Source organism: Ochotona princeps, chromosome 20, assembly GCF_030435755.1.
Source record: "Ochotona princeps isolate mOchPri1 chromosome 20, mOchPri1.hap1, whole genome shotgun sequence".
In the NCBI taxonomy this organism is placed as follows: Eukaryota; Metazoa; Chordata; class Mammalia; order Lagomorpha; family Ochotonidae; genus Ochotona; species Ochotona princeps.
The window spans coordinates 13,867,359-13,894,074 of NC_080851.1; the positions used below are offsets into that span (position 1 = coordinate 13,867,359).

General features: G+C 43.4%; 1 protein-coding gene across 1 annotated transcript in view; it reads left to right on the forward strand.

The window, feature by feature from the left end:
• The first annotated feature begins 1,013 nt into the window (after positions 1-1,013).
• Positions 1,014-26,716, forward strand: part of NXPH1 (neurexophilin 1) — a 247,836-nt gene continuing 222,133 nt past the window's right edge. Inside the window, exon 1 of the mRNA XM_004582342.4 lies at positions 1,014-1,377. Coding sequence (XP_004582399.1) covers positions 1,324-1,377 — 54 coding nt within the window. The 5' untranslated portion in view covers positions 1,014-1,323. The remainder of the gene's footprint in view (positions 1,378-26,716) is intronic.

Below are 26,716 nucleotides of genomic sequence, written 5' to 3' on the forward strand. Positions count from 1 at the left end.
CAGGTCCCAGCTTTAGCGCTCGCAGTCCCAGTGGGTCCGGCACCGCAGCTCGGCGCGTTCACCTCTCTCTTTTTTCTCTCCTTTCCTCTTTCCTCCTCCACTCCCCTCTCCTTTTGCCTATTAAGTTTCCTGCACCCGGAATCCAACTGTGCCAAGCCTCGGCTCCCGCGAACCGATCCCGAACGCGACCCCGGCTGTGGGACCCCGGCTCCACCAAGGCTGGACGAAGCAGCCGGACCGGTCCGAGCCTGAGAATGGAGACGGAGCGCCAGGGAGGGCATGTCTGGGGCGCTGGAGACGCCAGGCCCCAGTAGCTCCTCCATGGAGCCCGCCCAGAGCGGTGCTTTGCTCGCCAGCGTTGCCCCCTGTCCTGGGCGGTAGGTATCCTTCTCCTCCAGTGTTCCCGAAGGAGACACCTTGGGGTGGTGGGCTGGAGGACGGGGTGGCGGGAGAGGGCGGCTCCGGTTAGGGGATCGAGGATGCCTGGTAGGACGATCCTCACAGCCCCAGGCAGGCTTCCGCTCTAGAAGTTAGGAACTGCCTGTGCCCCCTTGGCTGGAGCCAAAGTGATGCTAGCGATGTGACTGTGCACGCGTGTGCATCTCTATGTGTGCAGGGGCTCCAGTGGGTAAACTGAGCCCTGTTTTCCTGTATGCAAATTGTATCTCCTTCCCCCACCCCCACTTCTCCCAGCGTCTGGAGATGCCCTGCACCTAATCCTGGTCAGTTCTACCTACCTTTTCTCCCCACCCCCTTCTTTCCCTCTCCTCTCCCTCTCTTTCTGTCTCTCTCTGCTGGTGTGTACGTGTGTGAGCACTGCCAGGGCTGGCGGAGAACCAGCCGCTGCCTTCAGTTCCAGCCGCCCGGCCAGCAAACCCTAGGACAGGTCTAGCTGCCAGAGTCGGTTGGGCTCGGAACCAGCCTGCGTGCACGCGGTGCTGTGTGTCCCGCCGCCTCCCGGCCCCCGGCGCCCGGGAACTCGCACCCTAGCAGCGCAGGGCGCGCGGAGCCCCTCGCCCGCCCCACCGGCTGCCTGCGGACCGCGCTCTAGCTGGTTTGAGGCGCTGGATTTACTCGCTTCCTGGTTTTCTCGCACCCCCACCCGAACCTCTTAGTTCGTCTCCCTCCCCGCCACGACCCTCTCTCCCCACTTGATCGCCAAGCCTAACCTTGCCCGCGTGGTCATGGGATGTCTAATTTCATTTGTATCTAGGCTGCTGACAGGGCTCCTGGCTCTGTGAAGTGGATGTCAGGTGGATCTATGTTTTTGAAGGAACAAAGACTCAGAGAAGGCACCGCCAAGGAAGTTTGAGAAGCGGGAGGATGCAGGCTGCGTGCTGGTACGTGCTTCTCCTCCTGCAGCCCACCGTGTACTTGGTAAGTCACTGCGTGTGCGGCGCCTTTGCCACCCGGCTCCGGCCCAGGGGCGAGGCACCTGGGCGCGCGCGGGAGGAGGCTGAGGCGGCGGGTTCAGCGACAGCAGCTGCGTTCTTGGCGACTGCTTTGAAGCAACTTTGGCAAGCTGGTCTCCAGATCCCTGCGGGATTTTCCGGGGTTCCCCATTTCCTGCCCCAGTTTCCCCCGTCCTGCGCGTGATGCTGAGCAGTGGCTCAGGTGCCCTAGGCACCCAGACACCACGGAGGTGATGGGACGGAATGCTATTCCGGCAAAGGGCAGAGAGAAAGGTGAGAAAGGTTGCAAGACACGGAACTCTGAGCAGTTTCTCCGCCGAGTTTAAATGAAAGGAAATGGAATTCGAGGCTGGAAAGTGCGAGGCACGAGTCTGCCGGGGTCTGCGATTTTGAAAGTGAGTCTAGCTTGGAGACTTAGCGAGTAGAGAAACGCAGACAACTTTCTCGGAAGGGTTCAGACAGCCTAAGTTTCACTGTTAGGGGCACAGCGGGCAACGAGATAGGTCCGAGGTACTTCATGCATAATGTCCCACCCCTCCCTTCTCTCCTGACCTCCCTACCAAAGTGCCCCTAAGGAGGCATTGGCCGGCCTGCTTAAGTAGGCGAGAATTCCTAAACAAAGCCGCGGCCGGGCTGCTGCTGGAGCAGGGGCTCTGGAGTGGTGACTTCTCAGGCGGTTGGAACCAATAAAAGCTTTGTTGTGATGAACTGGGAGCTGTGGGCACTACGTCGAGCCCAGGCAGCGTGCGGTTGCCCCAGTCTGGCTCCTGGGAGGACCAGGGACACTCAAACCCTGCTGCTGAAGTTGTGTTCAGAGGAGCGACCATCCCGGGCTGGGAGAACACTGAGGGCTCAGAGGGTTCTGAGCAGGGACGAGGAGCGCCGGAGCGGCCTGAACACTTTGGAGGGCCCGGATAACGGGATTGGGAGTGATGCTGGCGTCCCTCACCTCCAGAGCTTGAGAACCCACAGGCCTGCGAGCGACAGGGTTTCTAACTTTGCAATTTCTCAGCCGTTGCCGCGATACATGTGACTGCATTGCTGCGAGTTGTATGAATTGTGTGTGTGTGTGTGCGCGCGCGTGTGCGTGCACGCATGCAAATACAGGTATTCAAGAGGGTTCAGCTTCAACCCCATCTTTGCACCTTTATCTTCTGACTGTAGCAGCTGGGGACGCCAGAGGGCGCTGCGCATCAGTGTCCTCGCCTACAGGACACCTTGGGGTAAACAGGTGAAAGCCGGGGCAGCCAATGAAATGAACAGCTTCTCTGACCGTCACCGAAGTCTGTGCCTTCCCGGGTTGGAACGCACGCGGAATGCAGAGAGCGACCTTCCCAGCTCCCATTTCAATCGCTGGCCCCTACCTGTGTCCAATAAGCACACTGACATTGAGAGCCCCAAGCCGAGGACAGAAAGTTTGGTTAGAAGAAATGCAGATGTGTATTGGTAATGGGGAGGCGAGGGGGAGAGCAACAGAGGAATAATATTAATGATTTCCTTGGCCGTCCCCACCTGCCTGCTCCTCTCCTCTGCACACTTTAGGCATGGCCTGTACCTCAGGACTGTTCTGTCCTTGGGCCGTGCTCACAAACACAGCAAGGGATCGTGGCTGTGGTGCAGTTTATTGCTTGGAGCAAGTATTTCGATAGTCTGGAAAATAATCTATCAAAAGCAGAAGTGAAATCAATACGTTGTGTTAAATTTTAAATGTGTTTGTTGGCAGTTAAACCGCTCTCCACTCATTATAACAACAGTGCTGGATTTATTCTAATGCGCTGCGTTCTCAACAACAAGCACATTAATTCTCCTTTAATTGTAAACTGGGAGCATTTGAAAACCATTCAGTGTGCAAATTATGCTGATTCAATTACCGTTTAGTTACAGACTTCATTACCTGAATGCCTTTTGGCAATACAGAGAAAGGAGACAATTTTTCCAATTTCACTCAAAACAATGCAAACTGTTGACAATAAAATAGAGATGGCGATTTAGAAGTCCATTCTTTTCTCTCCATTCTAAACTTGTTTTTTTGTGTGCTGGGGATTAGAAAGCACAGAACCCCCAAACAAAAGGCTGATGGCCGCGCCCCCAAGGTGGTATTTCCAGGGATTGCAATCCCCTGGTTGTTTGCCAGCACTATTTGGAGCTGTTTCTTGCAGAAGCAAGGAACTGACTTTTGCCTTGGAAATGAATTTATAAGGGTGAGTTAGGCAGTCACTTCCAGGCTGGTTTGTGAGCAGGAAATAAGCAGGGTGCATTCCTTGATGCAAACTCCCGGGTGATGAACAGATCAAGAAACCCAGCTTTCTCTCCGCTGCCTTAGACTTCAGATACAGTGAACTGAATTGAGCATTGATTTGTCACTGCACCCAGTCATGTCTCACCCTTTGGGAAGAGCCTTCTGTAGCTGCACACAGGTTGCCAGGAGCTGCTTCGAGTTAATTTTAAGAAGGCAAAGGTGGCAAAATCAGTATTGTCTGTGTTCCCCATAACTGACATAGCAGGGAAGAATTTCGTGAATGGCTGTTTCGGTGAGCTCACAACACTGGTTACATGACTGAAACATTACATTGTCTCCCAGCTGATGTCTTTCGTCTTCTTTTTCCCTTAAAATGTGTGGGATCCCAGTTAGGTTTCCCAAGGAGAAACCCCTAAAATGACATCTAAGGGAGCAAGACTTAGGTATCTCCTTTATGGGGAAGCTTAGGCTTCTGCTTATAGAAAAAATATCTTGAGCTCATCCACCTTTTGGAATGGTTTTTATGATAAAAGCAACTCTGTAAGAACTCAGTGTTCTAGATTATACCAGTTATCTGTTGGCATGAAGCTTCTCAGCACTTGGTCCTTGGCCCAGGTTAAGGCTTCTCAGTATATAGAAATGGATCCACCTTAGTTTAAAGTAGAAGCTCCTTTTTAATACTGTAATGAAGAGCTAATTAGAATTATGTTTTTGAAGTTATTCCTGAAGCATATTAGCTAAAATATCAAAAATCACCTCAGGGCAAGATCCAACTGTAAATACATAGGGACAGGCTTTTGCATACCAGGGTAAGGGGAAAATTTCAGTCCACTGAATGTTGTGTGTTACAGACCTCAGTGTCTAAGCTGCAGAGGAATCTATGGTTGAACAATGCTTGTTAAGATTTTGAAAAGTCTCGCAACCTTCATTCTCCTGTCATTTCTGGACTGATTCCAAGATACCTTCAGTATGATGTAATATCTTTGCATCGGCCTGAAGCACTCTGCGTAAACTAGGCAACTATAGTTTCTTCCTCTAAAGAATGAGTGCACTAAATTGAGTCATTCTCAGTGAATCAGAGGAAACAGACCACACAGGGAGAATGTTTTCTTGTAGAAAATGTGGTGCTCTGTTTGGAGGCTCTCTTGTGACAATTCTCAGAGATCTGAGTCCGAGGAGTATTTCCTGGGCATGACAATGCGAAAGTTACTCAGAAATGGAGTCCGAGACTCTGCCGAGGCATTGCGCGGTATCATTGTGACCAGACATCTGCAGCACTAAGGAGAAAAGTTGCCACCGGTTTTAATAGGAATTAAAATTGCCAGTAGTCTGGGTGTCCTTTAGATAAAAAAAATTGGCAAGAACTGAATATCCTTTCTGTGTGTTGTGCCACAGTATTCAGGAATGTTGTAAGCTATCTATCCCCTTTCATTGAGTTTGTCCACAGCATGTGAATTCTATACTGAGGGTTTAGATAAGAAAAAATGGGTGATCTATGTTGAGAACCTTTAGAAGCTAGACAATCTGGGTAAATGACACTCAGGATTAGGGCTGGTAAGGGTTATGGAAGCTGGGGCCAAAGCAAAGGGAGACCACCAATGACTAGTCCTTGGTTTGTCCCATCCCTCGAACATTGAATTAGCTGCTCACTGAACTTATTCTGCAAATAAAATTAAGTAAAATAAATTCACTGTCTCACTGTGAGTCTCAGTCTAAAGTGTTTTTGTTTTGTTGAGGAGGTACTAAAAGTTCCTGACCCTTCTGCCCAGGGCCAGCCTTCCAGACGCAGGATTAGATCCAGGTTTGTGAAAGGGCTGATGCTTCAAGTAGCACTCAGATAACTAACTCACCAGTCCCCAGATGTTTACCAGGGTTCTAGGGGATGGGGGCCAGAGAACTTGGCTTTTGTTCCTGGCTTTCCATGCAGATTATCCCGGCCCTGGGCCTTCCAGTGAAAGCTTCCCAGGATCCGGTTTCAGTATTGGAAGGGAAGCAGAACTGCTACAACTCTGTCACAGGTATTTTTCCTGGAAAGCCATTAAATGCGTGACTCCTCTTTGTGTGAAGTTGATTTCTAGTTGGCTTTGAATTGTTGACTGCTATTTCCCCCTTAATGAAAGTGTTGTCTGGGTGAAAAAAATCTTCCGGGTGGTTGGGAGATTGGTTGGCTTTATTCTATTTTTTTTTTTTTAGATGGGTGCCCGGTGTCCTACTTTTCTCAGGGAAGATTTTCCCGCAGACTATAGAAATTGACAGCATTGTCCGAGTAATAACCGCTGTCGACAATATTTTCTAAAGGGCATTTGGGAGATGAAAGCATTTGGATATTGCTTTTTCAAATAAGCAATTTTCTTTCTTGGGTTCCTTTGATTTTATAGGGTTGGGGTGGAGTCGGGGAGCAGTAGGGGAGAAGGGCAGAGCGACTCCAGTCCTGAAATACTGAGGTGCTTTCCGTTGGAATCGCGTGGTCTGAAGAGCCCCCAATGAATTCAATTCCAGAGGCCATGATATCAGGTCATACGGGGCATCCCGGGAACCGCAACGACACTGCTTCTACCCACCCCCAGCCCAGGAAGCAAGTCAATGAATGCTCTGATAGCTGGCCTGCTCCAACTTAGGACACAGGCATTCTTTTTTTTTTTTTTTTTCTTTCTTTTTTTTTTTTAATCTTAAAGGAAGGAAGGAAGGAAGGGAGGGAGGGAGGAAGGGAAGACAGGTCCTAGCTTTGCTTCCAGCTATCAAAGTTTGCCTCGGAGAAGCCACATCCTTTAGGGATGTCGGGTCTCATTTTCAGACTGTCAACAGCTCTGAGCATTTTAATTAGGACGGGGCGGGAGAGTTGGACCGCCCAGCAAGCGCAGCGGCTTCGGAGGCGCAGACGGGTCGCCAGGCGGGTCTGCGCCCCCGCCTTCCTCAGCTTCGGCTTCACCATTACGTCCCGCAGCCTGTTTGAAGAAGTTGCGGTCTTGATTTATCCGCTAGTCGAGTTGCCCAGGAACTCTTTCTCTCCGAGTCAGCACTCGCCCCTCCCGGAGCTTGGTAAACAGCGCGCGCATTTTTCTGCCTTCGATTGGCATGTTGACGACTCCGCTTGAAGGAATGTGACGATAAAGTGGGAAACCAAAGCTTGGCAAGCACTTAATCAAGGATAAAAAGGTTCCGCTATAAGGATGTCACTCAATTTATTGTGAAAGTCGAATGAATTACGTTTAATGAAAGTGCTCCCCAGATGAATATTACCAGCAATTTCCTGAGTTGGCTCTGTCAGCTCGAGATGAGGAAATGCCAACTTAGATCAGAAAAGCGCGCCCGTCTCAATTACTATGCAGGCCTTCCAGGAGCGGCTTTTTATTGAGATGATATATATTGGCGCTTTCTCCAGGCCCCCGCGTGCGTGCGAGAGCGCGTGTGCTCATTTTCCAAGTTTGCTATCCGCTCCCGTGGGTTGCTGGCTGTTGTTTAAACTTCTGCCAAGGCATCGCGTCTTTGCTGCGGGCTGAAAACCTAATTACCTCCTTTGTAAACAGCTTTCCCTAGTATATTTACCACTAAGGCCGGTGTGTGTGGGTGGGGCCGGGAGAAATCCCTAGCTCGGGTGCCCTTTATTATGGAAAGCTCCTTGGACTGCCAGTCTGGTCTGGGCTCGGAATGGCGGAACAGCAGTCAGAGCAGGGGCATTGGGCAGGGTGCGTGCCCTGGGGGTCCCAGGAGCTGCGACAGAGCAGCAGGTGCCTTTCCGGCCGCGGCTAGAGGAAAGCTTCTCTCGGCTCCTTCCTTTAAGTTAATGAACGTGTTTTACGCGCACAAGCCGGAAATCCGATCGGGAGGGGGGGGCGGTGCATGCACAGGCCGCTGCCAGAGCGCATCGCCTCATCTGCATGAGAATGGAGAACCGGGAGCCTTTTCTTTTATTGCTTCTCTCTCCCACAATATGACAAATTGCAGCTTAGGAAAGCCAAGTGTTTCCTTAGAAACTGGCTCGCTGGGGGCTGTGCGCGTCCCGGCTGAACCTGCCTTCCGCCGGTCCTCTCCGGTCACCTGAGCCGCCCTAATGGATGCTGACAGGAAGGGTCCGAGCGGCGGCGGCCCAAGGGCGCACCGGGAGGCAGGCGCTGGGAGGAGGCGTCTCCCTCAGGCCTCGTGGCTGGTGCCTTGATGCCCTCGCAACCAATTGAGTTGAAAGGCCTTTTCAAGGCATTTTCTGTGGGAAGAAACCGGGAACTTTCTTCGACGTAGACTTCTTACTCTCGACTCGGAAACTCAGTCCTCTGTCAGAAGCGCGGTGTTCGGGCCGGGGCAAGTTTTCCAGTGGAGTCATCAATGCCGCCGCAGCAGCGCGTCTTGGCTGCTTTTAGCCTCTGGTGATTCTGAGCAATCCCGACAGATTTAGGAAGACACAGGCGCAGGCCTCGCACGTCCGGGCCTCAAGCCGCTCAAACTAAAGCGTTACTTTGTGGAAAGTTGTATCGACGCGGAAGAGTTTCGGCGCGCCGGGAACAGCAGAATGGACTGCGGCAGTTCTGGAAGAGAGCACCGACGCCCAGATAAGAGAAGGGCGCGGGCGGGCGGCGTGGCAGCCGAGGCCGGGATGGCGATTCTTCAGGACCATGGCCAGCTCTGCGCGACCTGGGCCTGCTGCTGCGCCGGGGCTCTCCCAGTATCTTAGAGTGGACATGGCGCTGTGGCCAGGTCCTGGTGGGAACGACCTGCTTGCCCTCGCAATCAGGAATACCTAGCAGCCTTCGCCAGGTCCCCAGTTGTGTCCTGCGGTCAGAACCTCGGGTGCGCACCCCCGCCCCTCCGTGGTTGCGGCGTCATGTGATCCCCGCAGAGTTCAGCTGTGGGAAGGAGACTGATTCCCTCCCGGTATCCCCTCCTCCCCTCCGTCCCAGTTCATTAACCGATCCCTCCTGCCCACAACAGCGCATGGCATTTTTGTAACGTAGAGCTGCAAGTGGAAGCCTTATTGGACACACAAGGAAACTGAGGCGCGCGGGATTGGACCCGTGCCTCATCTCCCACCTAAGGGAGCAAGACTGGAGGCACTCAGATGATCTCCGGCATCAGGCGCCTTGAAATAGCCACACACGCGCTCCGGGGTTGCCTGGGTTGGCAGAGGCCTAATTATTATGAATTTCTAAAGAAGCAGTAATTATTCATGGACAGCAGGATAAACCACGACCCGGGCAAGGAAATCGATGTATTTGCTATCGAAATTGCCTGGTTTGCCTTTAATGCAGACGAATGAGGATGCAGCCTCATTATTTTCCGTGTTCAGGCTCGTCGGCTTCAGGCCTACGCAGCGTGGAATCTATCATCATTAGTCCGGGATGGGGCGGGAGAGTGTCTTTATTTACTTCGCAAACAACCACCTCTAAGTTCCTCCCAGCACTCTGGCCCACACAGCCGCGACCTTGCCTGTCTCACCTCCCCACCTGCTATTGCGCGCGCTCCCCTGCGCGCGCTCCCCGGGGACTCTCCATGCGCCCCGAGGCCAACCATGGTCACTTGAAGCACGAGCTGCTGGTCCTCAGCTGCCACGGCACAGCGGATTTGATCCTGAAATAATCGGATAGTACCCTGCAGTGGCGCTAGGGGTTGCTTTATGTCAAAGGCGAAGGTTGGCTAGAAGTCTGGTTCGTTTCTCTTGCTTTAGCGCCGGAGTCGGTCCTTTCCGGATGCCCTATGCTGCCCATCCCTGCTGAATTAAAGGAGCCGACATCCCACAAGTAGTTGTCCATCAACCGCGAGGAGAAACTGGCTTGTAGAAAGACCAGCCCGCGAAGAAATCCATCTCACGGAGAAGAGGGCTACGGGACGGAATTGAAAGCGAAGGAAAGGTTTAGGAAAACCGCCTGCCGAATGTTCTCTTAGGCCCTGGCCGTACGCGCCTGCACTTCTCTTTTCCAAAGTCTGTCCCCTTAACTGCGGCAGAATCTTGGAGGGTTAGCAGTTGGAAACAAGAGCCCCACTGCAGAGGTCATGGAGCTGTCCAGGGTCCTTGTCCTAATCGTCCTTTCTCCTCCCAGCTGCAGCGTGCACTCACTTTGAATAGCTGGCTCAAGTACCGGCTAAGAAACTTATGAGTTGAAACTTGTGACTGTATTGGTGCTTCGACAGTTTCCCACAATGCCATAGTTCCTAGGGTTGACGTGCTCCTCCTGGAAAGAGTTCCTCCTGCGTCACAGTTAATCCATTGCTACAGAAAAGGCAGGATGTGGCTCTTAAAAAAACAAAACAAAAACTGAATCCCTCCTTTGTTGCAGTAAAATCACTATAACATACAATTATAATAGCACTAATGAGAACAAAATTAAAAATTGTGGGCTTCCGGGCATGAAATGAATAATACTAATCCTCCCTTCCCCCCATCCTGTCATTGAGTTTTTTCTTGTGAATGCAACCTTTCATGGTATATGGTGGTTCCCTGGGTGTCTTTGTTCCAGAGATAGCCAGGCAACGCAATACTGGACTGCATAATCTACTGACATCATTTCCTCTTACCATCTTCCCTTTTAGAGGCTTTGTAATTAAACTCTGTGAGATATGTGTAAGATACATCCAGTAGAACGCCCTTTTATTTATATTTACATTGCGTGCTGAGAAAGGAAAAAGTAAGGAAGTGCTTATGTTGGAGTAATAAGCCTGTTTTGATATTAACAGAAATGCCCCTTTAATTTACTTTTTCCATGTCTAGAGGGTGTGTCTCTGTGAGGTCAGATTCCACAGTCATGCCACAGTTTCAAGGAGATTTCAACAAAGTGAAAAGGATGTTTATTGGTTCATTCTAACTTAGAGGAACAAAAGGTCAGACTAGCCACTTGTGGGAGGTGAACGCTGTGGTTTAGGACAGTATGATGGAGGAAGCCGCATGAAAAGAGCTGGTTAGAAACAGTTGTGGGATCCAACATTTTCTACCCATTTCTGCCTGTAAGCCTTTGCAATGCATAAATTCACACATAGAGTAACAGGGCCTTCCAAAGACAACACAAAGATACAGTGCAAATTGGCAAGGATTTTATTGAAATTCAAGATCATATGCTGAAAGGAGAAATGAAATGGAAAGGATTGGAGAAAATTTCATCTTAGAGGAGGCTTTTTAATGAATAGGTTAAACAAATACATACAGAGCAGAGCCAGGCCTGGTATGTGTTTATATAGCTGTCTCTTTGAGGGATTCCACGGAAAATTATTGTGGAACATTCTTTTTTTAAGATTTATTCATTTTTATTGGATATACAGAGAGGAGGAAAGACAGAGAGGAAGATTTTCCGTCAAATGGTTCTCACCAAGCGGCCCCAATGGTTGGAGTTAAGCCGATTCGAAGTCAGGAGCAAGGAGCTTCTTCCATGTCTCCCACATAGGTGCAGGGTCCCAAGACTTTGGGCGGTTTTCTACTGCTTTCCCAGGCCACAGGCAAGGGAGCTGGATGGGAAGTGGGGCCACCAAGATTAGAACCGGCGCTCGGATGGGCTCCCGGTGCGTTCAAGGCAAGGACTTTAACCACTCTGCTATTGCGCTGGGCCCGGAACATTCTTATGTGTTCCTAAGTTTCTGGATTTGAAATTCCAACTTGGATTTGACACTTACCCATTTTCTCAAAGGAAATTTGATTTCTGACACTGAACTATTACCCTGCTCAGAGTTTTCAGATATAGATTGAAAGCAATTGTGGTAGAATATACTGGCATGATGTCTTGGATATCTCTCTGTATATCTATCTGTCTATCTATATCCATATATATAGTATATATACACACACACACATACTCTAACTGAACTTTAGAAGTGATTGCTCTCTTTGTAACTTTGTAGCTGGATGTTATTAGAGACCCACAGATATATAAAACTACTTATATAAAATTAATGGACTGCTTTACATCCACGGTCTCTTACTTGTGAGGCTCTTGTAAAATATCGCATGAATTTAAACTAGAAAGAATATAAAGTCAAGTTTGGTGTGCAATCAATAGTTGTAAATGGTTCAGTGAAAATGTTTGATTGTTTTGGGTGAGCTTGACAATGTGGTGGAAATTTATTGTCCATGTTTGTGCACTGATGTGCTAATCGTAAGACTGTCCCTTCTTTTATGTACTTGATTTGTATTGCAACTCACTGCGAAGATTCATTTCAGGGTAACATCTAAGTACAAAATCACAGTTTTAGGAGAGATGCATTTATTTTTGACCTATCAGGTTACATAGAGACGCATAGACCACTCTGAAGTCATAAATGAGAAAGAGGAAAGCTCTCTACAGCATTGTTCCATCATTTTGTTTTACACTATATTGTCAAGGTTGTAGACTATTGCTATTTTGTATATTTTAAAAATAACTGGATGGGTATGTTTTAATTTAAGCATCACACTTCATGAAAACAAATCTCTTATGTTTTCCGTAGGCAAAAATCCAGAAAAGTTTGACATTCTCATTCCTTCCTTCCTCCAGACAAATTAAAAAGTAAATCCTCTCATTTATTCTGTTACTTGCTTTAAGCATTTACAGGAAATGTCATTACCTTACTGCAAGCTTCTTTTTTTCCTTACTGTGCATTTTCATTGTAGGAATGATTTAAGAAACAGCTGAGCTTATTCACTTGAGGGTTACACATGTTCAAAACTCATGGTGACATTAACAGAAGCAGTTCTGCTCCCCTTCTCACTCTGAGTATAAGTAGCATAGTCACAGCTTTTATCCCTTTGCTATGGTGGAAAAAAAGCCACACTATTGTGCCAGCATCTCCTATAAGTTAGAGACAATTCTTCGACTTACAAATTGGTGGTAAACATTGTAGTTGCTGCCTAGTACTTGAATGAAAACAAAAGTGTGTGTTCTGGGTATATATGAGACCCATTATATTGTCAATGATAATGGCATAATTATTATAATTTTGATTTTAAAACCTGTTTACAGAATAATATATTGCGATGTGTTGCTAAAGCTGCTGTGTATTGGTAACAGGACTGCCCACATGATTTTTGAAATGGAAAATAGAAAGTATTTGTACTCAATTATTTTTTCCAGTTACTTGTGAACGGTTCTTGCACTGTGGCACTGTAATTTATTGTTTTAAAGAATTGCATGGAAAGATGCAAACCACAGCTTATGCACGGCTAGTGTATTGTTTCTCTGATCTTGGTGTTAAGTTTAATTGGTATTGATATGGAGATGTTGCAGAATCTTTGCCAGTTTCGTAAGAATTATGTAATTGAATAATGAACACCTCATGTTGCATTATTCTGACTCCTTTCTTTTGGTTTAACAAGGTCAGTTATGAGCTGTAGCCCCAGAGAGGCAGCCATAATCTCAAGTCATTCTCAAACTGATGTAGTTCGGATATTAATTTATGTGAACCGAGCTAACAACTTTGGATTTGCATCGCTTAAAATAAATATTTTGAGATGAGGAAGCATGAAAAGTGAATGATTTGGTCCCGAATATTTAATCCTGCCTTGCGTTCTGACTGAATTCCTTCACAATTAGAACAACCAAGTAATATGTAACCAGATACGTTTGCATAGATTCGTGGATTTCCCTTTTCTTAGTGTTTCCTGAATAAATCATAAAAATAGAGACTTTAAGGGAAAATTTGTATGCCGCAAAATGGCTGATATTCTCCCAAAGACCATCACCAAATTTCCACCCAGGTGGGTAACATTATGGGATCTGATCAAGTGTCAGTGTTAGAAGTAGAAAGGTGAGGAGGAAGAAGTGGTTTTGGTTCCAAAGGAGACTGGCTACAAAAGGGAAGTGAAAAACTCCATTGTAGTTACTCAGAATCATCTCTCTCTCCTTCTCTCTCTCTCTCTCTCTCTCTCTCTCTCTCAATTTCAAGGAAGCAGCATTTTAAAAGAGTCATAAGAGAAAAAGGGAAAAGATAATGATAGTATTTTTAAAAAATTGTGCAAAGTTGCATTTTTAAAAAATTGTGCAAACTTGGGTAAACTCAATTTTTCAGATCCTCAATTTCTTTATATATAAAATGGGTCTAATATGTATTACGCAGTAAGTTTATTATTGAGGGCTCACGTGTTAATATGTTACAAAGAGCATGGGAAAATGGTACATAATAAGTATGAACGAGTAAAGAACAGTCGTCTCCCCTCTGGGGAGAAAGGTTTCAGGAGCAGATTTGCATATGTTCCCAGGACATCTGTTACAGGAATGACACTCAAGTGCTTTTTCTAACCTAATTCTATCACTTGTTTTCCTCTTTCTACTAGTTGATTTCTGTGCACTTGTCCAATGCTGCCCAGAACGCCATATGTACTTAATGTGGATAGTAACCGTTGTGATTAAAACCAAAAGAAAACGGCAGTTTTTATAGCCACTAGCCAGCTGTTTCTAGGAATGAGAGAAATCATCAACAAGGTTCAATGAATAGATTGCCTGATTGAAATGAGTATCTTTGGGATTTTCAAATTTCAGGTGCTTTAAACACTATGGCATCTATTAAGATTTGATTTTAAGTATTGATTGACTTGTGCACTGTATTTGCTTTTAATTACTTTCAACACTTGGAACTCTTTTAGAAGTTGCCAACAGTGTAATAAAAGCTGGTAGCCTCCTGGGTTTTAACCTTCATAGACCTTTGGTCAAGGACCATTGATGATTTTTCTCTGTTGAAATTCACTGTAACTGAACACCTGATTGTGGCAGCACATTAACCCTCCAGAACAATCGGATGAAACAGTTTGGTGGAATAGAATTAGCATCTCATGTACTGCTCATGTATCCTCTGTAGACTGTGACCTTTCAGAGCATTTCCCTGGGTTCCAAAGAAAAAGTTCCTGCACAAACACTAGTACCTTGGATTTGATGAAAATGTAGGGGTTTAGGGAAAGTGTAGAAATGACTGCAAAGGATCATGTGTTCTACCTTCCTGTTTAAACACAGAGCAAAGTAAAGCCTCAAGACTTCACTATGGAGTTTTCCATGTGGTTCTGTTCACAACTTTATGAGATGATAGACACTTCAAGTATTGAATTCCTACTAATATCATTACTATTAAATATTAATATAGCCATCTTGTATATTAATAAGACCCCATTGTAGAGATGAGGCATTGAGAGTATAATTGTTCAGTTCAAGTGATAAGGTTCTATCATTTTTTTTTAAAGGCAGAGTTAGGAGAAGGGGGAGAGAGAGAGAGACAGAGAGAAAGAGAGAGAGGGAGAGAGATATTAGTTTTGCACCTGCTGATTCAATCTCCGGATGTCACCATGGTCAAGGCAGGGCCAGGAGCTTATTCTGAGTCTCCCATATGGGTGCAGGGACCCATGAACTTGGGCTGTCTCCCACTGCTTTACCAGGTGCATTAGCGGGGAGCTTGGTCCAAAGTATAACAGCCTGGAAGCAATCTGGCGCTGAAATGCCTGTGTGTATATGGCAGCTAAACCCACTCCACCACAATGCCTGCCCCAGGCAATGTTATTTTTGAGCTAGGGCTTCTAATTACTACAGCATATTGTGTGTGTGTGTATATATGTGTGTGTGTGCACAAATACACATACATGCGCATGTGCATACATAATGGAGAGACAGGATAATAAATCTTACATTTTTTTTTCTAAAGTAAGTGACTGTGTTGCTTTCTATTTTAGTAAATAGACTGTGTTTCCCCAGTCCTAGGCAGACCTCTCTTGGGTACAGGAGTGTGCATAAAATGGCTGTTGTATTACTAGAATTTAGTAGTTTTATTAAATGTAGTTTTATTCTTAAGGGGCCTCCCGTTGAATGATCTGCTCTTTTGAGGCTGACAAGCTTAGGTTTTTTGATAGTTGTGGCTCCAGCATTTGTTGAGAGCATCTGGAACACAAGCTTTTTAGGAGGCTGCTTGTATTGACCTGGCCAACGTGAAAAATGATCCTTGGGCCTCAGGGTAAAGTAGTAAGTGAGACCGGGGCATGAAACACAGTCTTACCATCATCTGTGGCAGAATTTAAAATGATTCATAGCAGCTGTGTCTTTCCTGACAAATCACACACATGTTTTAAATTATTTGCCATGTCTGAGCGGAAGAGGGCTAGGAGGGCAAGAGATAATCACATGTGTACAACATACACACCAGTTCCCCTGGCATTTGTTCTCATCAGTTCTGCTTGCTGCCAACTTACGGGAGGTGTACCAACCTGCATGCTTCTAAAAGTGAAACCTTTGAACAATGATGCAAAGTAAGATACTTTAAAATAATCTGCTTAACTTAATACCTTATTGTCAAAATAGTCCCATTCTAGATGTCTATTGAATTCTGAAGGTTTAAAAATAGAATAGAAAAATGACCACAAAATAGTGTATGAAGTCAGTTTATGTTGAATCAAGGAATTTTTCTGTTTCTGAAGTATATAAGTATATCTAAGGTATTCCTGCCCAAAGTGCAAGTCCTCTGGCAGAAGATGAGGACTAGAGGCTGGCTTCATTTCAGCCTTGTACTACATTTGACCTTGGGGAAGCTTAGTTATGCCTTGGGGCAAAAAATTAAATGTTCCATTTTGTAGCAGTATCATCTTTCACCTTTATGTGGACTTAAAAATGTAAATAAAATTGCTTTCTCTAAATGGTATACATGAAGGTCACATTCATATTCTCCACAAGAATTCAAAATGCCATTTGACCCATCATTGGCTCAATAGATAATAACGTGTTCTATTAGTTTCTAGTAATCTACTTTTAAAGCATTTTATGACCCAATATCTTTACGCCTAGTTCCCTAGTTTGTGAAATAAGAAATCAGAAATAAATCTTTTAGTACTTCATTGTGGATTTATTTATAGAAAGTGTGCTTTCCACTCTGAACTTTTAAAATGCCAAATGTTCCCAGAATATACTTTCTTAGTTACAAAAGCAGTCTGAAGGAAACTCTGCAACAAGGAAAGAATGGGCTTTTGAAAGTCATTGAGGGATTCACCTTTTTTCAATTAACATCTTTTGCTTATTATTATTTTTTTTTTGTAGATCGTTCAGAATCCCAGTAGCAAAATGCAGTCAGTGAACTTGGAAAGTCAAGTAACTACTGCTCTCTTTGAGAAAGAGGGCGTTGAGATCCTTCCATTGCAATTTGGATAAGAACCCGATAGATTCTTGTATTTAATTGTCATAATTTTGATCGTTAATGACTTTTGATTGCTTCTTCTGGAGGCACCTGTCAGTCATTTTTGAAGCACAGATGTTTGATCAGCTGCTGCAGAAGTTTCGTTTTTCTACTAACCTTGAACTGAACATATTTTTTTTTTTTTTTGAGAAAATGAGCAGGCCAACATCATTTAAAGCTTTCTTTTCTGTCTTTGGGAGATTATTTTGTTTGCTTTTTTCTTTTAAAAACTTAAAAAAAGAGATTTATTTTTATTGGAAAGTCAGATATACAGAGAGGAAGAGAGACAGAGAGGAAGATCTTCCGTCCATGTGTTGATTCCCTCTGCAAGTGGCCGCAATGCCTGGAGCAGCGCCGATCCAAAGCCAGGAGCCTGAAGCCTCTTCCAGGTCTCCCTCATGGGTACAGGGTCCCAAGGCTTTGGGCTGTCCTTTACTGCTTTCCCAGGTCACAAACAGGGAGCTGGATGGGAAGTGGGGCCACCGGGAGATGAACCAGCGCCCATATGGGGATCCTGGTGCGTGCAAGATGAGGACTTTGACTGCTAGGCCACTGTGCCAGGCCCTTAAAAACACTTTAAGTGTTTCATTTTTGAAAGAGAGAATTGCAAAGAGAGAAAGAAGGAGAGGTGGGGGTGGGTGGCGGGAGGAGGAAGAGAGAAAAAAAGCAAGCAAGCTTTCATCTCCTAATTAACTCCCTAAATGGCTACAACAGTAGTGGTTGTGCCAGGTGTGGGTGCACGGACCCAATCACTCAGACCTTCTTCCGGGCACATTAGCAGGGAGCGAAATCCAACGTGAAGCCTGCAGCACTTGAAGGGGAACTTGTATGGAGTGCTGGTGTTGCTTTAACTGGCTGTGCCACATCACTGGGTCCCTGTTTCTTGATTAATTGATTGAGATTGCTCTTCTGAAAGGCCTTTTAAAATATTTTTAAAGATATTTTTTAACTGTTTGTAAAAAGCATTTATCTTCTCCCCGAGGAGTCGTGATGATTACCCAGTAGTGAAGGACGTAGAACTAAGGTAAGAATACATCTCTCTTCATCCCTCTCTACATGAGCGGGTCCTGGTTTATGCCCACTGCCTACTTCAACACTATATTGCCTTATTTCAAAAGTGTGTTGGTTTGGAACGTAAATTATGTGCTTATGTTACCCGTGACTCAGTATTCAAATGGATGACTTAGAAAGGTGGAATTTGAGTCTTCAGGTGAAAGGTTTCCAGTTGTGAAAGATCGTTGTGTTGGCAGAGTATTTTTTGTCTTCCTTGTTCTCCCCACTGCCTAATCAGGCTCCTCATGCACTTGGGTACCCAGGGTTCACCACTGTGGCATGCCTCATAAAACACAGCTTGTACTCTTTTTTTTTTTTGAACACAGTGAATTGCTTTAGAAATGAAAATTGGGCAGTGAATGGTCAGTCCTGGGAAAACTGATGGAAGAAGCCTGATTAGCAGCCACCCAAAGATCCTTGGGGTTACATCATCTTGGTGAAATTGTTCAGGGCCCAGGAAATGAATGTTGTCAGAGCTTCTAGACTTAACAGATATTCAGAGAGAGACTCATGCTGTCCAGAATGCCAGTTTGGTGAGGCCCATTTTCTGCAAAAGGACTTTCTGAAATGCTGTTCAGGCTATCTTGCTTTTCAGTGCAGTGGCTCTGTACTGCATGTGTGCATGCGTGTGCGCATGCCTTTGTGTTTGAGTGAAAAGAGGAGGCAGGCCTTGGTGGAGCCCAGTATAAGGCTCAAGTTCCATTTTTGTGCTCAGTGTCTCCTGTTGCGTTTTCCAGGTTAACAAACCCACTCAGTCTCTTCCGAAATGTTCTGCAAGTGTGTATTATTAACACTGATGAGACTTCAGTCAAATAGTAGTACCTGTGGACCTACTGAGTCTTCTCCCTAATTAGGTCTTTGTAGATTTCACGTCTGTAAACATTCTTTTTATTTTGGCTCTTGATGGTCTAGAACCTCACTCTTGTGTGTTCCGTTTCCTTTTCTAGGGCCCCATTAGGGCTCTAGGCTGCAAATGTGAATGTGTGATGTTGATCTAATAAGTTAGACTGCCATGCCTCAATTCACAGGTTTTTCGTGGTGGGGAATTCCAGCAATTAGGTTCCAAGACAAGGCTATGTGTATGGTGGGAAGCAAGGAAAGCATTTTTCATGCCTCTTTTCCATTGCTAGACCTGTTTTTAGTCGATATCTTGTAGACATATCTTGTTTTTCTAAAGTTCTTGGGGGCAATAGAAGTTGGGAAGTTGAGACATTAAAAAGAATGAAGGGCAAGGTGGTAAGGAGCGATACTACATCTGCTTCACGTATTCCCTCATTTTTGCAAGTGCACTGGCAAAAATGAGCTGATGATCCTTGCCCAGACGCATCAGGGCAGGCTGGTACTTCTGTCAGTGTGGGACGTGTGTGTGCTTCCTTCCTGGGATAACTGGGAACATCTCTGCAGGAACTGAATTTGTGCAATCCCTGGCAAAGACTGAGTTAAATAATAGCACATATAATGACACTCCAGAAATTTCACTGCATCCTGAAAACTAAAATTGACTAAAACAGAAGAAAGTTAGATTTCTTTCAAATAAGTATGCTTCCCCCTGTTTAAAGAGTTGGGAGGGGGGACAGATAAAGACAAAAGGAGGAGTTGGGCGAGCTATTAAATGTTTACATTTATTCTGTATGCTGAGAAGATTAAAATATTTTTAGATTTAACAATTAAGAGTTTCCATATTCATGTAGATATTATATGCATGCACAAATGTACTGTTTTATTCTTGAAAACAGGTAAATTAATAATCACCTAATATGGGATTATTGGCACTGACTATAGTGAAGAAGGAAGAATGAAGGAAGGATAATTATAAATCAGATGGTTAAATTTAGCAGAGATAATGTTTATAACTATGAACTGTCATACCGTTCTTTTTCCTACATAATAACTTCTACACATGCAAGAATACATGATTCTTCCACACCTGGCTTATTTCACTCAAAGTTACAACCTCCAGTTGTGTCCATTTTATTTTTTATCAATTTTGATGCAATTGCTACTGTTTCATTTTTTTTATGGCTGAGTGATACTCCAGTGTGTGTGTGTGTGTGTGTGTGTGTGTGTGTGTTGTATATATACCACATTTTCTTTATCCAGTCATCACTTGATGGACATTAAGGTCGATCACCTCTCAAATGAACTCAACAGTGGACATGAACGGCCTTCTTAGCTACTTAACGTCTGGAAATCATTCTAAAATGATAATCAGCAGAAACCACACCAAAAAACTCCAGAAAAAAAAACCCACAAGACACATATAATGACCAGATGTTTTATAGAATTGCAACACTGCTTTCCATGGTGCTCTGTACCCCAACCACAGCATTATGCAATGGGTTGTTTTCTTAGATATAGTATGTGGGAAAATGTGGTCTGAAGTAGAATCTGTGGAGCCATCTACTTTAAGAAAATTTAGAGTATGTTATTTATTAAATTATTTTAGTTAAGGAAAATCTGAATTGTGTAGGCTGTAACTGCAGGGGGGACTATCATGATATTGGTAACATTGAGCTCCAAAACTGACTCTTCTGATACATCCCTTTTACCTTCCAGTTCTAAGAAATCTGTTCTGTTGAGTTTTGAAAGAGATTAGAATATTTCTTCTGCGATCTGTGACATTGTCAGGGAACTTTGTGAAGTGGATGATAAAACACATATTTTCCTAGGTTTTAAGTATTTAGACTTTTAAGGGGATAAGCAGTTTTTTTCTTTTAACCATATAAGATGTGGAAAAAGTACTTCTCCTCTGTATTGTGAATCACAATTCTTTGTTTTCCTAGTTCTTCAGCTTTTCCAAACCCTTAGTTCATTTTCTGACTTGTTTCATGATGACTAGAGCAGCAGTAGAACACAGGTTCCTCACTGGGGGTATACAGTGTTCTTTGCTGATACCTGCTTTGGCTACCAGCTCCTTTTTCTGACTCACACCATGATTCTTTGGAGAGTCATCTTTCCTGGAACAGCTGCCTCATGTTGATATGCTCATGTAAGTTGTGTTTCAGAATTAGGAAATGGTGATTTGAGAAGATCACAAAGAAATCTGCTTTCTTTGCAAGATGCAAAGGACATTGAAAAACTCAATTGCATTATTTGAGCTGCCACATACGGTAGAGTGAATTGGGAGAAAGAAGAACTAGGAGTGTCCAAGGCGAGCATGCAGTTGCTATGCCATGTCATTATTTTCCATAAGACCCCATATAAACCAACATATTCTTCTAGGAACTACATCATTAGCTCTCATATATGTAAACCTATTATAAGGTAACTAGCCTGTGTTTGCAGTATTGTGGCATAGTGCTAAAAAGGGAAAATCACTTTCAATTAAAGAACAACTTGCAGCCATTAAAAAAGACTAATCCTGAGACATTAATCATCTGGCATGGTATTCTATGCATGAAAAATTGATGTATATTGTGTTTTGGGGAAGTAATCTCTGCTCCTGTTTTGCTTTGTGGTGCCATTGAGACAGGAAATGAGTGAATCTTTTAGTGGAAAATCAGGGCTGTTTCAGTGTTAGCGGAAGGTGAAAGGTAAAGCTTTATTTCCAAGCTGAGGCATTTCAGCTCAAAATGAAAGCAGACTTCCCTCTTTCTATATGCCATCTGTACAATCTCGTGGCCTCAGTGGCCATTACTGCCCAGAGAGAATGGTGCTTCCCAGAAAGGATCAGAATTTGAGCGATGCTCTAGCCTGGAATTGTAATGTTTACAGTCTTTTGCAGGCACAAGTTGGAAGGAAATTGCTTGCTGCTTATCGGCATCCACTTTTTGTCACATCTTCCAAAAGGGGTTAGGCCAATATTCAATATCAGATTATGTTGGAAGCCACTAACCTGTAAAATATGAAGTGAATTGTTAAAAGCACATTGGCATGTTTATCATTTGTTCAAACTGAATGTGAAATGGTAGAGCTTTCTTTTCTTGTTATAGAAATAGCCAAAGGGCTATTTCTTTGCCAATTATTTATTTGCTGACCCTAACAGAAAAGCATGATGCTTTGGGATGGCAAACACAGTTCCTGTAAGTCATCAGACACTTTTCTGTATGTAAACTCTGCTCTGAAATGGGGAGAGAGAGAGAGGCTTAATCTGGGGAAAAATCATTTTATAAGTGTTGGAAGAGCACACAGTAGTAGTTAAATATCTTACATGGGTTACACATGTGGGAATTACAGCTCAAGTATACTTATTTTCATCTTGCAAAGAGAGAAGTTCAATGTCAAAGGAAGTTATACTGTTTTACTGATCTCCCATCTACATAACAGTGAAAGCTTGTTCTATTGACTAAATGGAATCCTATATAAAAAAAATATAAAACACTGTAGGGCAGAGAAAGAATTCTGGTTAATCTCCACAGTCGATGATTAACTCATTGATTCTTTTCCTGGGACTAATTATAATAGTTCATTATATTTTATGATTCTAAGGTTGCTGTAGTTTCAGCATTTTCCTGAAAATTTTCTTGTCTTTTTGCAAGTCCCAGAGACTCTGGGACCTTGAGTCTGGTCCAAGTGCTATGTCTGCTCAGCATGTGACAGAATGATGAATGGGGTTTCAGGTTCAAGGAAACAAAGGTCTTATTGGAATGACATCTGCTCCTCTTCCAGATCAGACATGACATACCAAGTTCATTGAATCATGGTGGAAAAGGAACTAGACAGTCTTGAAATTGTAGCTTTATTGTTGGTCTGTTTGTTTTTGAGTTGAAAAGCTAACCTAAGACAAAAATAGTTTTTATTAACCATAATTATACCTTCAAATCCATAAAGCCATATGAAATTGTTATAATAAGAAAGATTTCTTTTTTATTTCAAGAGACTTAGTCTGGGAGTTGCTTTGTTCTTTTACACTTATTTCTGTGATCAGATTCATTGTGGTGATACCACGTTTTGCCTTTGACTTGTATTTTCATTGAACTGCTTTGCCAGTGATTTTTGATTCTTTATTTGCACCATTTGCCTGGCACTGCCTCTGTGACATCGTTGGCTGTTTAACCACATTGGCTTGTCACAATGGCAGCCAGTTACTTCAGGTGTACTGCTGAACACAATCCCCCATTTATAACAGAGACTCTTACTTTTACAAAGCTCAGTTGAAATTTTTTATGCCCAATATGTGGATTTAAAAAAAAATGACTGTGTAGGAACAATAGGTTCTTCACATTTTTAAAAGAACTCTTAGATATTTTTTAAACCCTTTAGTTGTGGAAGAAGCATTACTTCCTGGGAGATGCACTTAATTTCTTGTGATATTGAAGAAAGACTCTTTGTTGTGCAACCATTCTAGCAGAGTAGGCAACTGGTGCAAATAGAAATCAATCTCTCCTTATCTGGCCTATATAGTTTAATTTTTTTACACAGGCCAGAGCCTTTTTCCAACAACAAGGTGATGCCATCTGTAGCTAGTTTGTCCTGGATAAAAGTTGGTTCATTGTCAAGCTATGCAGCAAAGCATCACAATGTCCATGACAGCTTGAAGTGGAGTCCATGTTCTTAATTTTGTTGAAAAACTGAGGGTTAGTCACACACCATTTTTTTCATTGGTGGAATGCTTTTCATTGCTCTAATTCTCTTCTTTTTTCCCCCTCTCAAAAATACCTGAGAGGAACTGCAAAGACAGGTAAGCTAATTTCATTGGTCCATTTGGTCTTCTAGCTCCTGGCAGTCTTCCTACAGTTCATACTTGTATTTCCTCAGCCTCCTCCTTGGATGAATCTCAGGAGGGTCCAAATGGAATATTTGTAGATCTGCTCCTTACCTCTTAAATTTCTGCCCAAGATTAGACATAGGCTATTTTCTCCTATGTGTTCATGTGTGATTGCACACACCTGCACCATGTTTTATTAAAGATAAGGTACACATTTCTGTACTTTTTGTTGCTGTTGGTTAAAACATTTGAAAATATTTTAGAGCTCTACATAATTAAGAGAAAATTTTAGACCAATACCTTTGATGAAAGAACCAAGGTTTAGTGTAGTTCTTGACTTGCTGAAGGTCAGTCAGATGTCAGAGTCAAGTTCCCAGAGCAGTTCTTATTGATATCATAGTAAATGTTTTTATTTAATTCTTTGAGGAATGTTTCATTTGAAATTAGTCTGCTTTTAACAATTATGAAAATGAGGACTAGCCCACACAAATAAAACAATTGTGCTAATGCAATTGAGGTCTAATACAATTGCATATAGTCTGCTTGTTTTCCTATATTGTCTGTGAGGCTGTGCTGATGTGTAATGATGAATAATGCTACTGTGAGAAGACATGGAGAACTTTTTCTTTAAGACTTATAGTCTTGAACAGTGGAAAGAGGAAGAGATGAAGAAAGGAAGACATGGATCCTAGTACAAATTCTGTTAGTCTCAACTCCCTCCCACCTCCCCTCCCGCAACAGAAACCCTGGAATTAATTTACAACAGTCCCTCACCTCATTAGTTTTAAAAAAAAATGATCTGAAGAATAATGAAGTGGCTGATTCAGCATCACATGGCTAGTTACAGGGGAAAACAAGAATAAAACCTCTGATTTCTGACTTCAAGAAGCCTTCAGTATTTCTCCTACAATAAACTGCTCTCAAAGCCACTCAGCTACTCCAAGTGTCAGTTACATATGTAGATCGTGGTATCTGTGTTACTATTTAGTAGTTGTTGAAAACAATATCCTGCAGTGAGAGGCAGAAGGAGGCAAAGGGAGTGAGGAGACGGAGAGGGTAAGGGATAGGTTAAAATAAATTTGACAAGTTGAAATAATCTTTTTTGAAAAGATTTACTTATTTCCATTTGAATGCAAAGTCATAGAGAAAGAGGAGGAGGAAAGGAAAGAGGAAAGGAGGAAAGAAGGAAGAGAGAGAGAAGTCTTCTATCTGCTGGTTCATTCTCCAAATGACCGCAACAGCTGGAGTTGCACTAGTTGGAAGTCAGAAGCCAAAAGCTCCATTGGTTGTCTCACCTGGGTGCAGGGGACCACACATTGGACTGTTTTCTGCTGTGTTCCCAGGCACATTAGCAGGGAACTGGACTGGAAGTGGAGCACCCAGGACTTGAACCAGCACCCAAATGCCAGCCCCGCAGACAAAAGGCGCTTAGTTTACCACACTGCTGTGCCGGTCTTGAAATTATCTTGACAGAAAGAACTACTTTACACAAATTCTTGAAAAACATTCTTTCTGGCATGGAATAGAGTTTTGAAGTAAGGTGAAGAAGACACAAATGACAATTTTCTTTTATAAGCAATTTGTAGCCTGATGATTACCTTGGGAGTGTTCTTATCCATAAACTTCTAATTACATATATCAGTTACTTCACCACACAGTATCTGATCTGTTCATGATTTCCCCCTGATGCTTTTACAAGCAGAAGGAGCTAACTTAATAAATACCCTGGGTTGTCTCTACAGTCTATTAGTTAAATGCTGATTTAAGAATTTTAGTATTTTTAAGAAAATTGGTTAATGGGAACATAAAATTATTCATTTTTACCTAAAGTTTGGATGCAATGATATGAGAGATGGATGATACATTGTATTATGTGGAGATATTACAAATTGAAGTCGAACACACTTCTTGAAATTTCTTGGATATTTGACAAACTGATTTATATTCCGTTAGTTTGCCTCTAGGTAGAATCACGGCATCTGTAATAAAACACAAGATTAATCAAATTGCCCAATAGTATAATTAGTTTCTCAACAGAGAAAACAACTTTGAATGCTAGAGTTTTGAAATGTTGAACTGCATTTTTTCAGTCTAATAAAGGAAGATGTGTAATGTTACAGGCCCCTGCCATCTTTTCCTTTCTAGATTCATTAATGCAAATGTATGTTCTGCTTTCCCAACTAATGACTTCAGCTTTGATTCCAGTCTATTGAACTTGTCTACTGTGGGCTCTCAAATCTGGAAGAAACTGAGTTTAAGGAAAGCAAAAGCATGGAATGGAGTGGGAAGGGTAAAAATTTTAAGGGAGAAAGTAAAAATGAACAGGGCAGTAGATATAAATTGCCATTATGAGGTCTGTGTAGCTGGGAAGTGTATGGGAGAAGCCAATGTAAAGCTAGATATGATTTAATTGTTTATTGCTTGAATGTAATTAAAGGCCAAAGATTCCTTGGAAAATAAAACAGACATGAGCTATATAAAACATGATGGCCAGTGAAACGTGCCATGACGAGTCATGAAGTTTAATAGAGTAATTGACTTTTCTTGGGAGTACCGTTCATTGTGTGCTGTTTGTTGTTTCCTTATTAGATCCTCATCAGTTGTGTTCAAATCAGTAAACCAAGCTTCTTCGTCTAAAAACTCTTTCTTGGGTTAATCATTTGAGCATTTAAGGAATTTTTCACAGCATCTGAGGGAAAATAGGCGGGCAATAAATATTGACTGTCACTGTTACTACTGCTGTAATATATTTGTACCTTTAGTCTTAGTCTCCCATTTGGACTTTTCTCCATAGTTCCAGGTTGTATTTCTATCCACAGCTTCTGTACAAACACTATCTTTCTAGAAATTTTGCTTTTCTTCCTCCTATGTTTATTTTCTATTTAAATGACTTCATGTTCCTGTCCAATCAAGTTTGATAATTCATCTCTTCCCTTTCCTCCCATATGTAAAACACTTTCCAGTCATCACTTTCACCTGAAGAATCTGTCCCCTTTTAAGCCTCTCCTAGCTGCGATCTGTCGCTTCTCTAATCTGTCCTCTACTCTGTAAAATGTTTTTCTTTCTAAAACTACCCAATATGCATATTTTTTCAAATTAATTGTTAGTTACTTGTTGTTCACAGGCTGAAGTCCAAACTCCTCACTCAGGCCTTCTGAGCATTTTGGGATTTAGTCTTCATTTTTTTACCCCATTATCTTGGGGTATAATTACCTATGACCTCACTGTATCTTGCTGGTTCTTTAACTTTCTAATCAATTGCTGTCTACTCCCTGC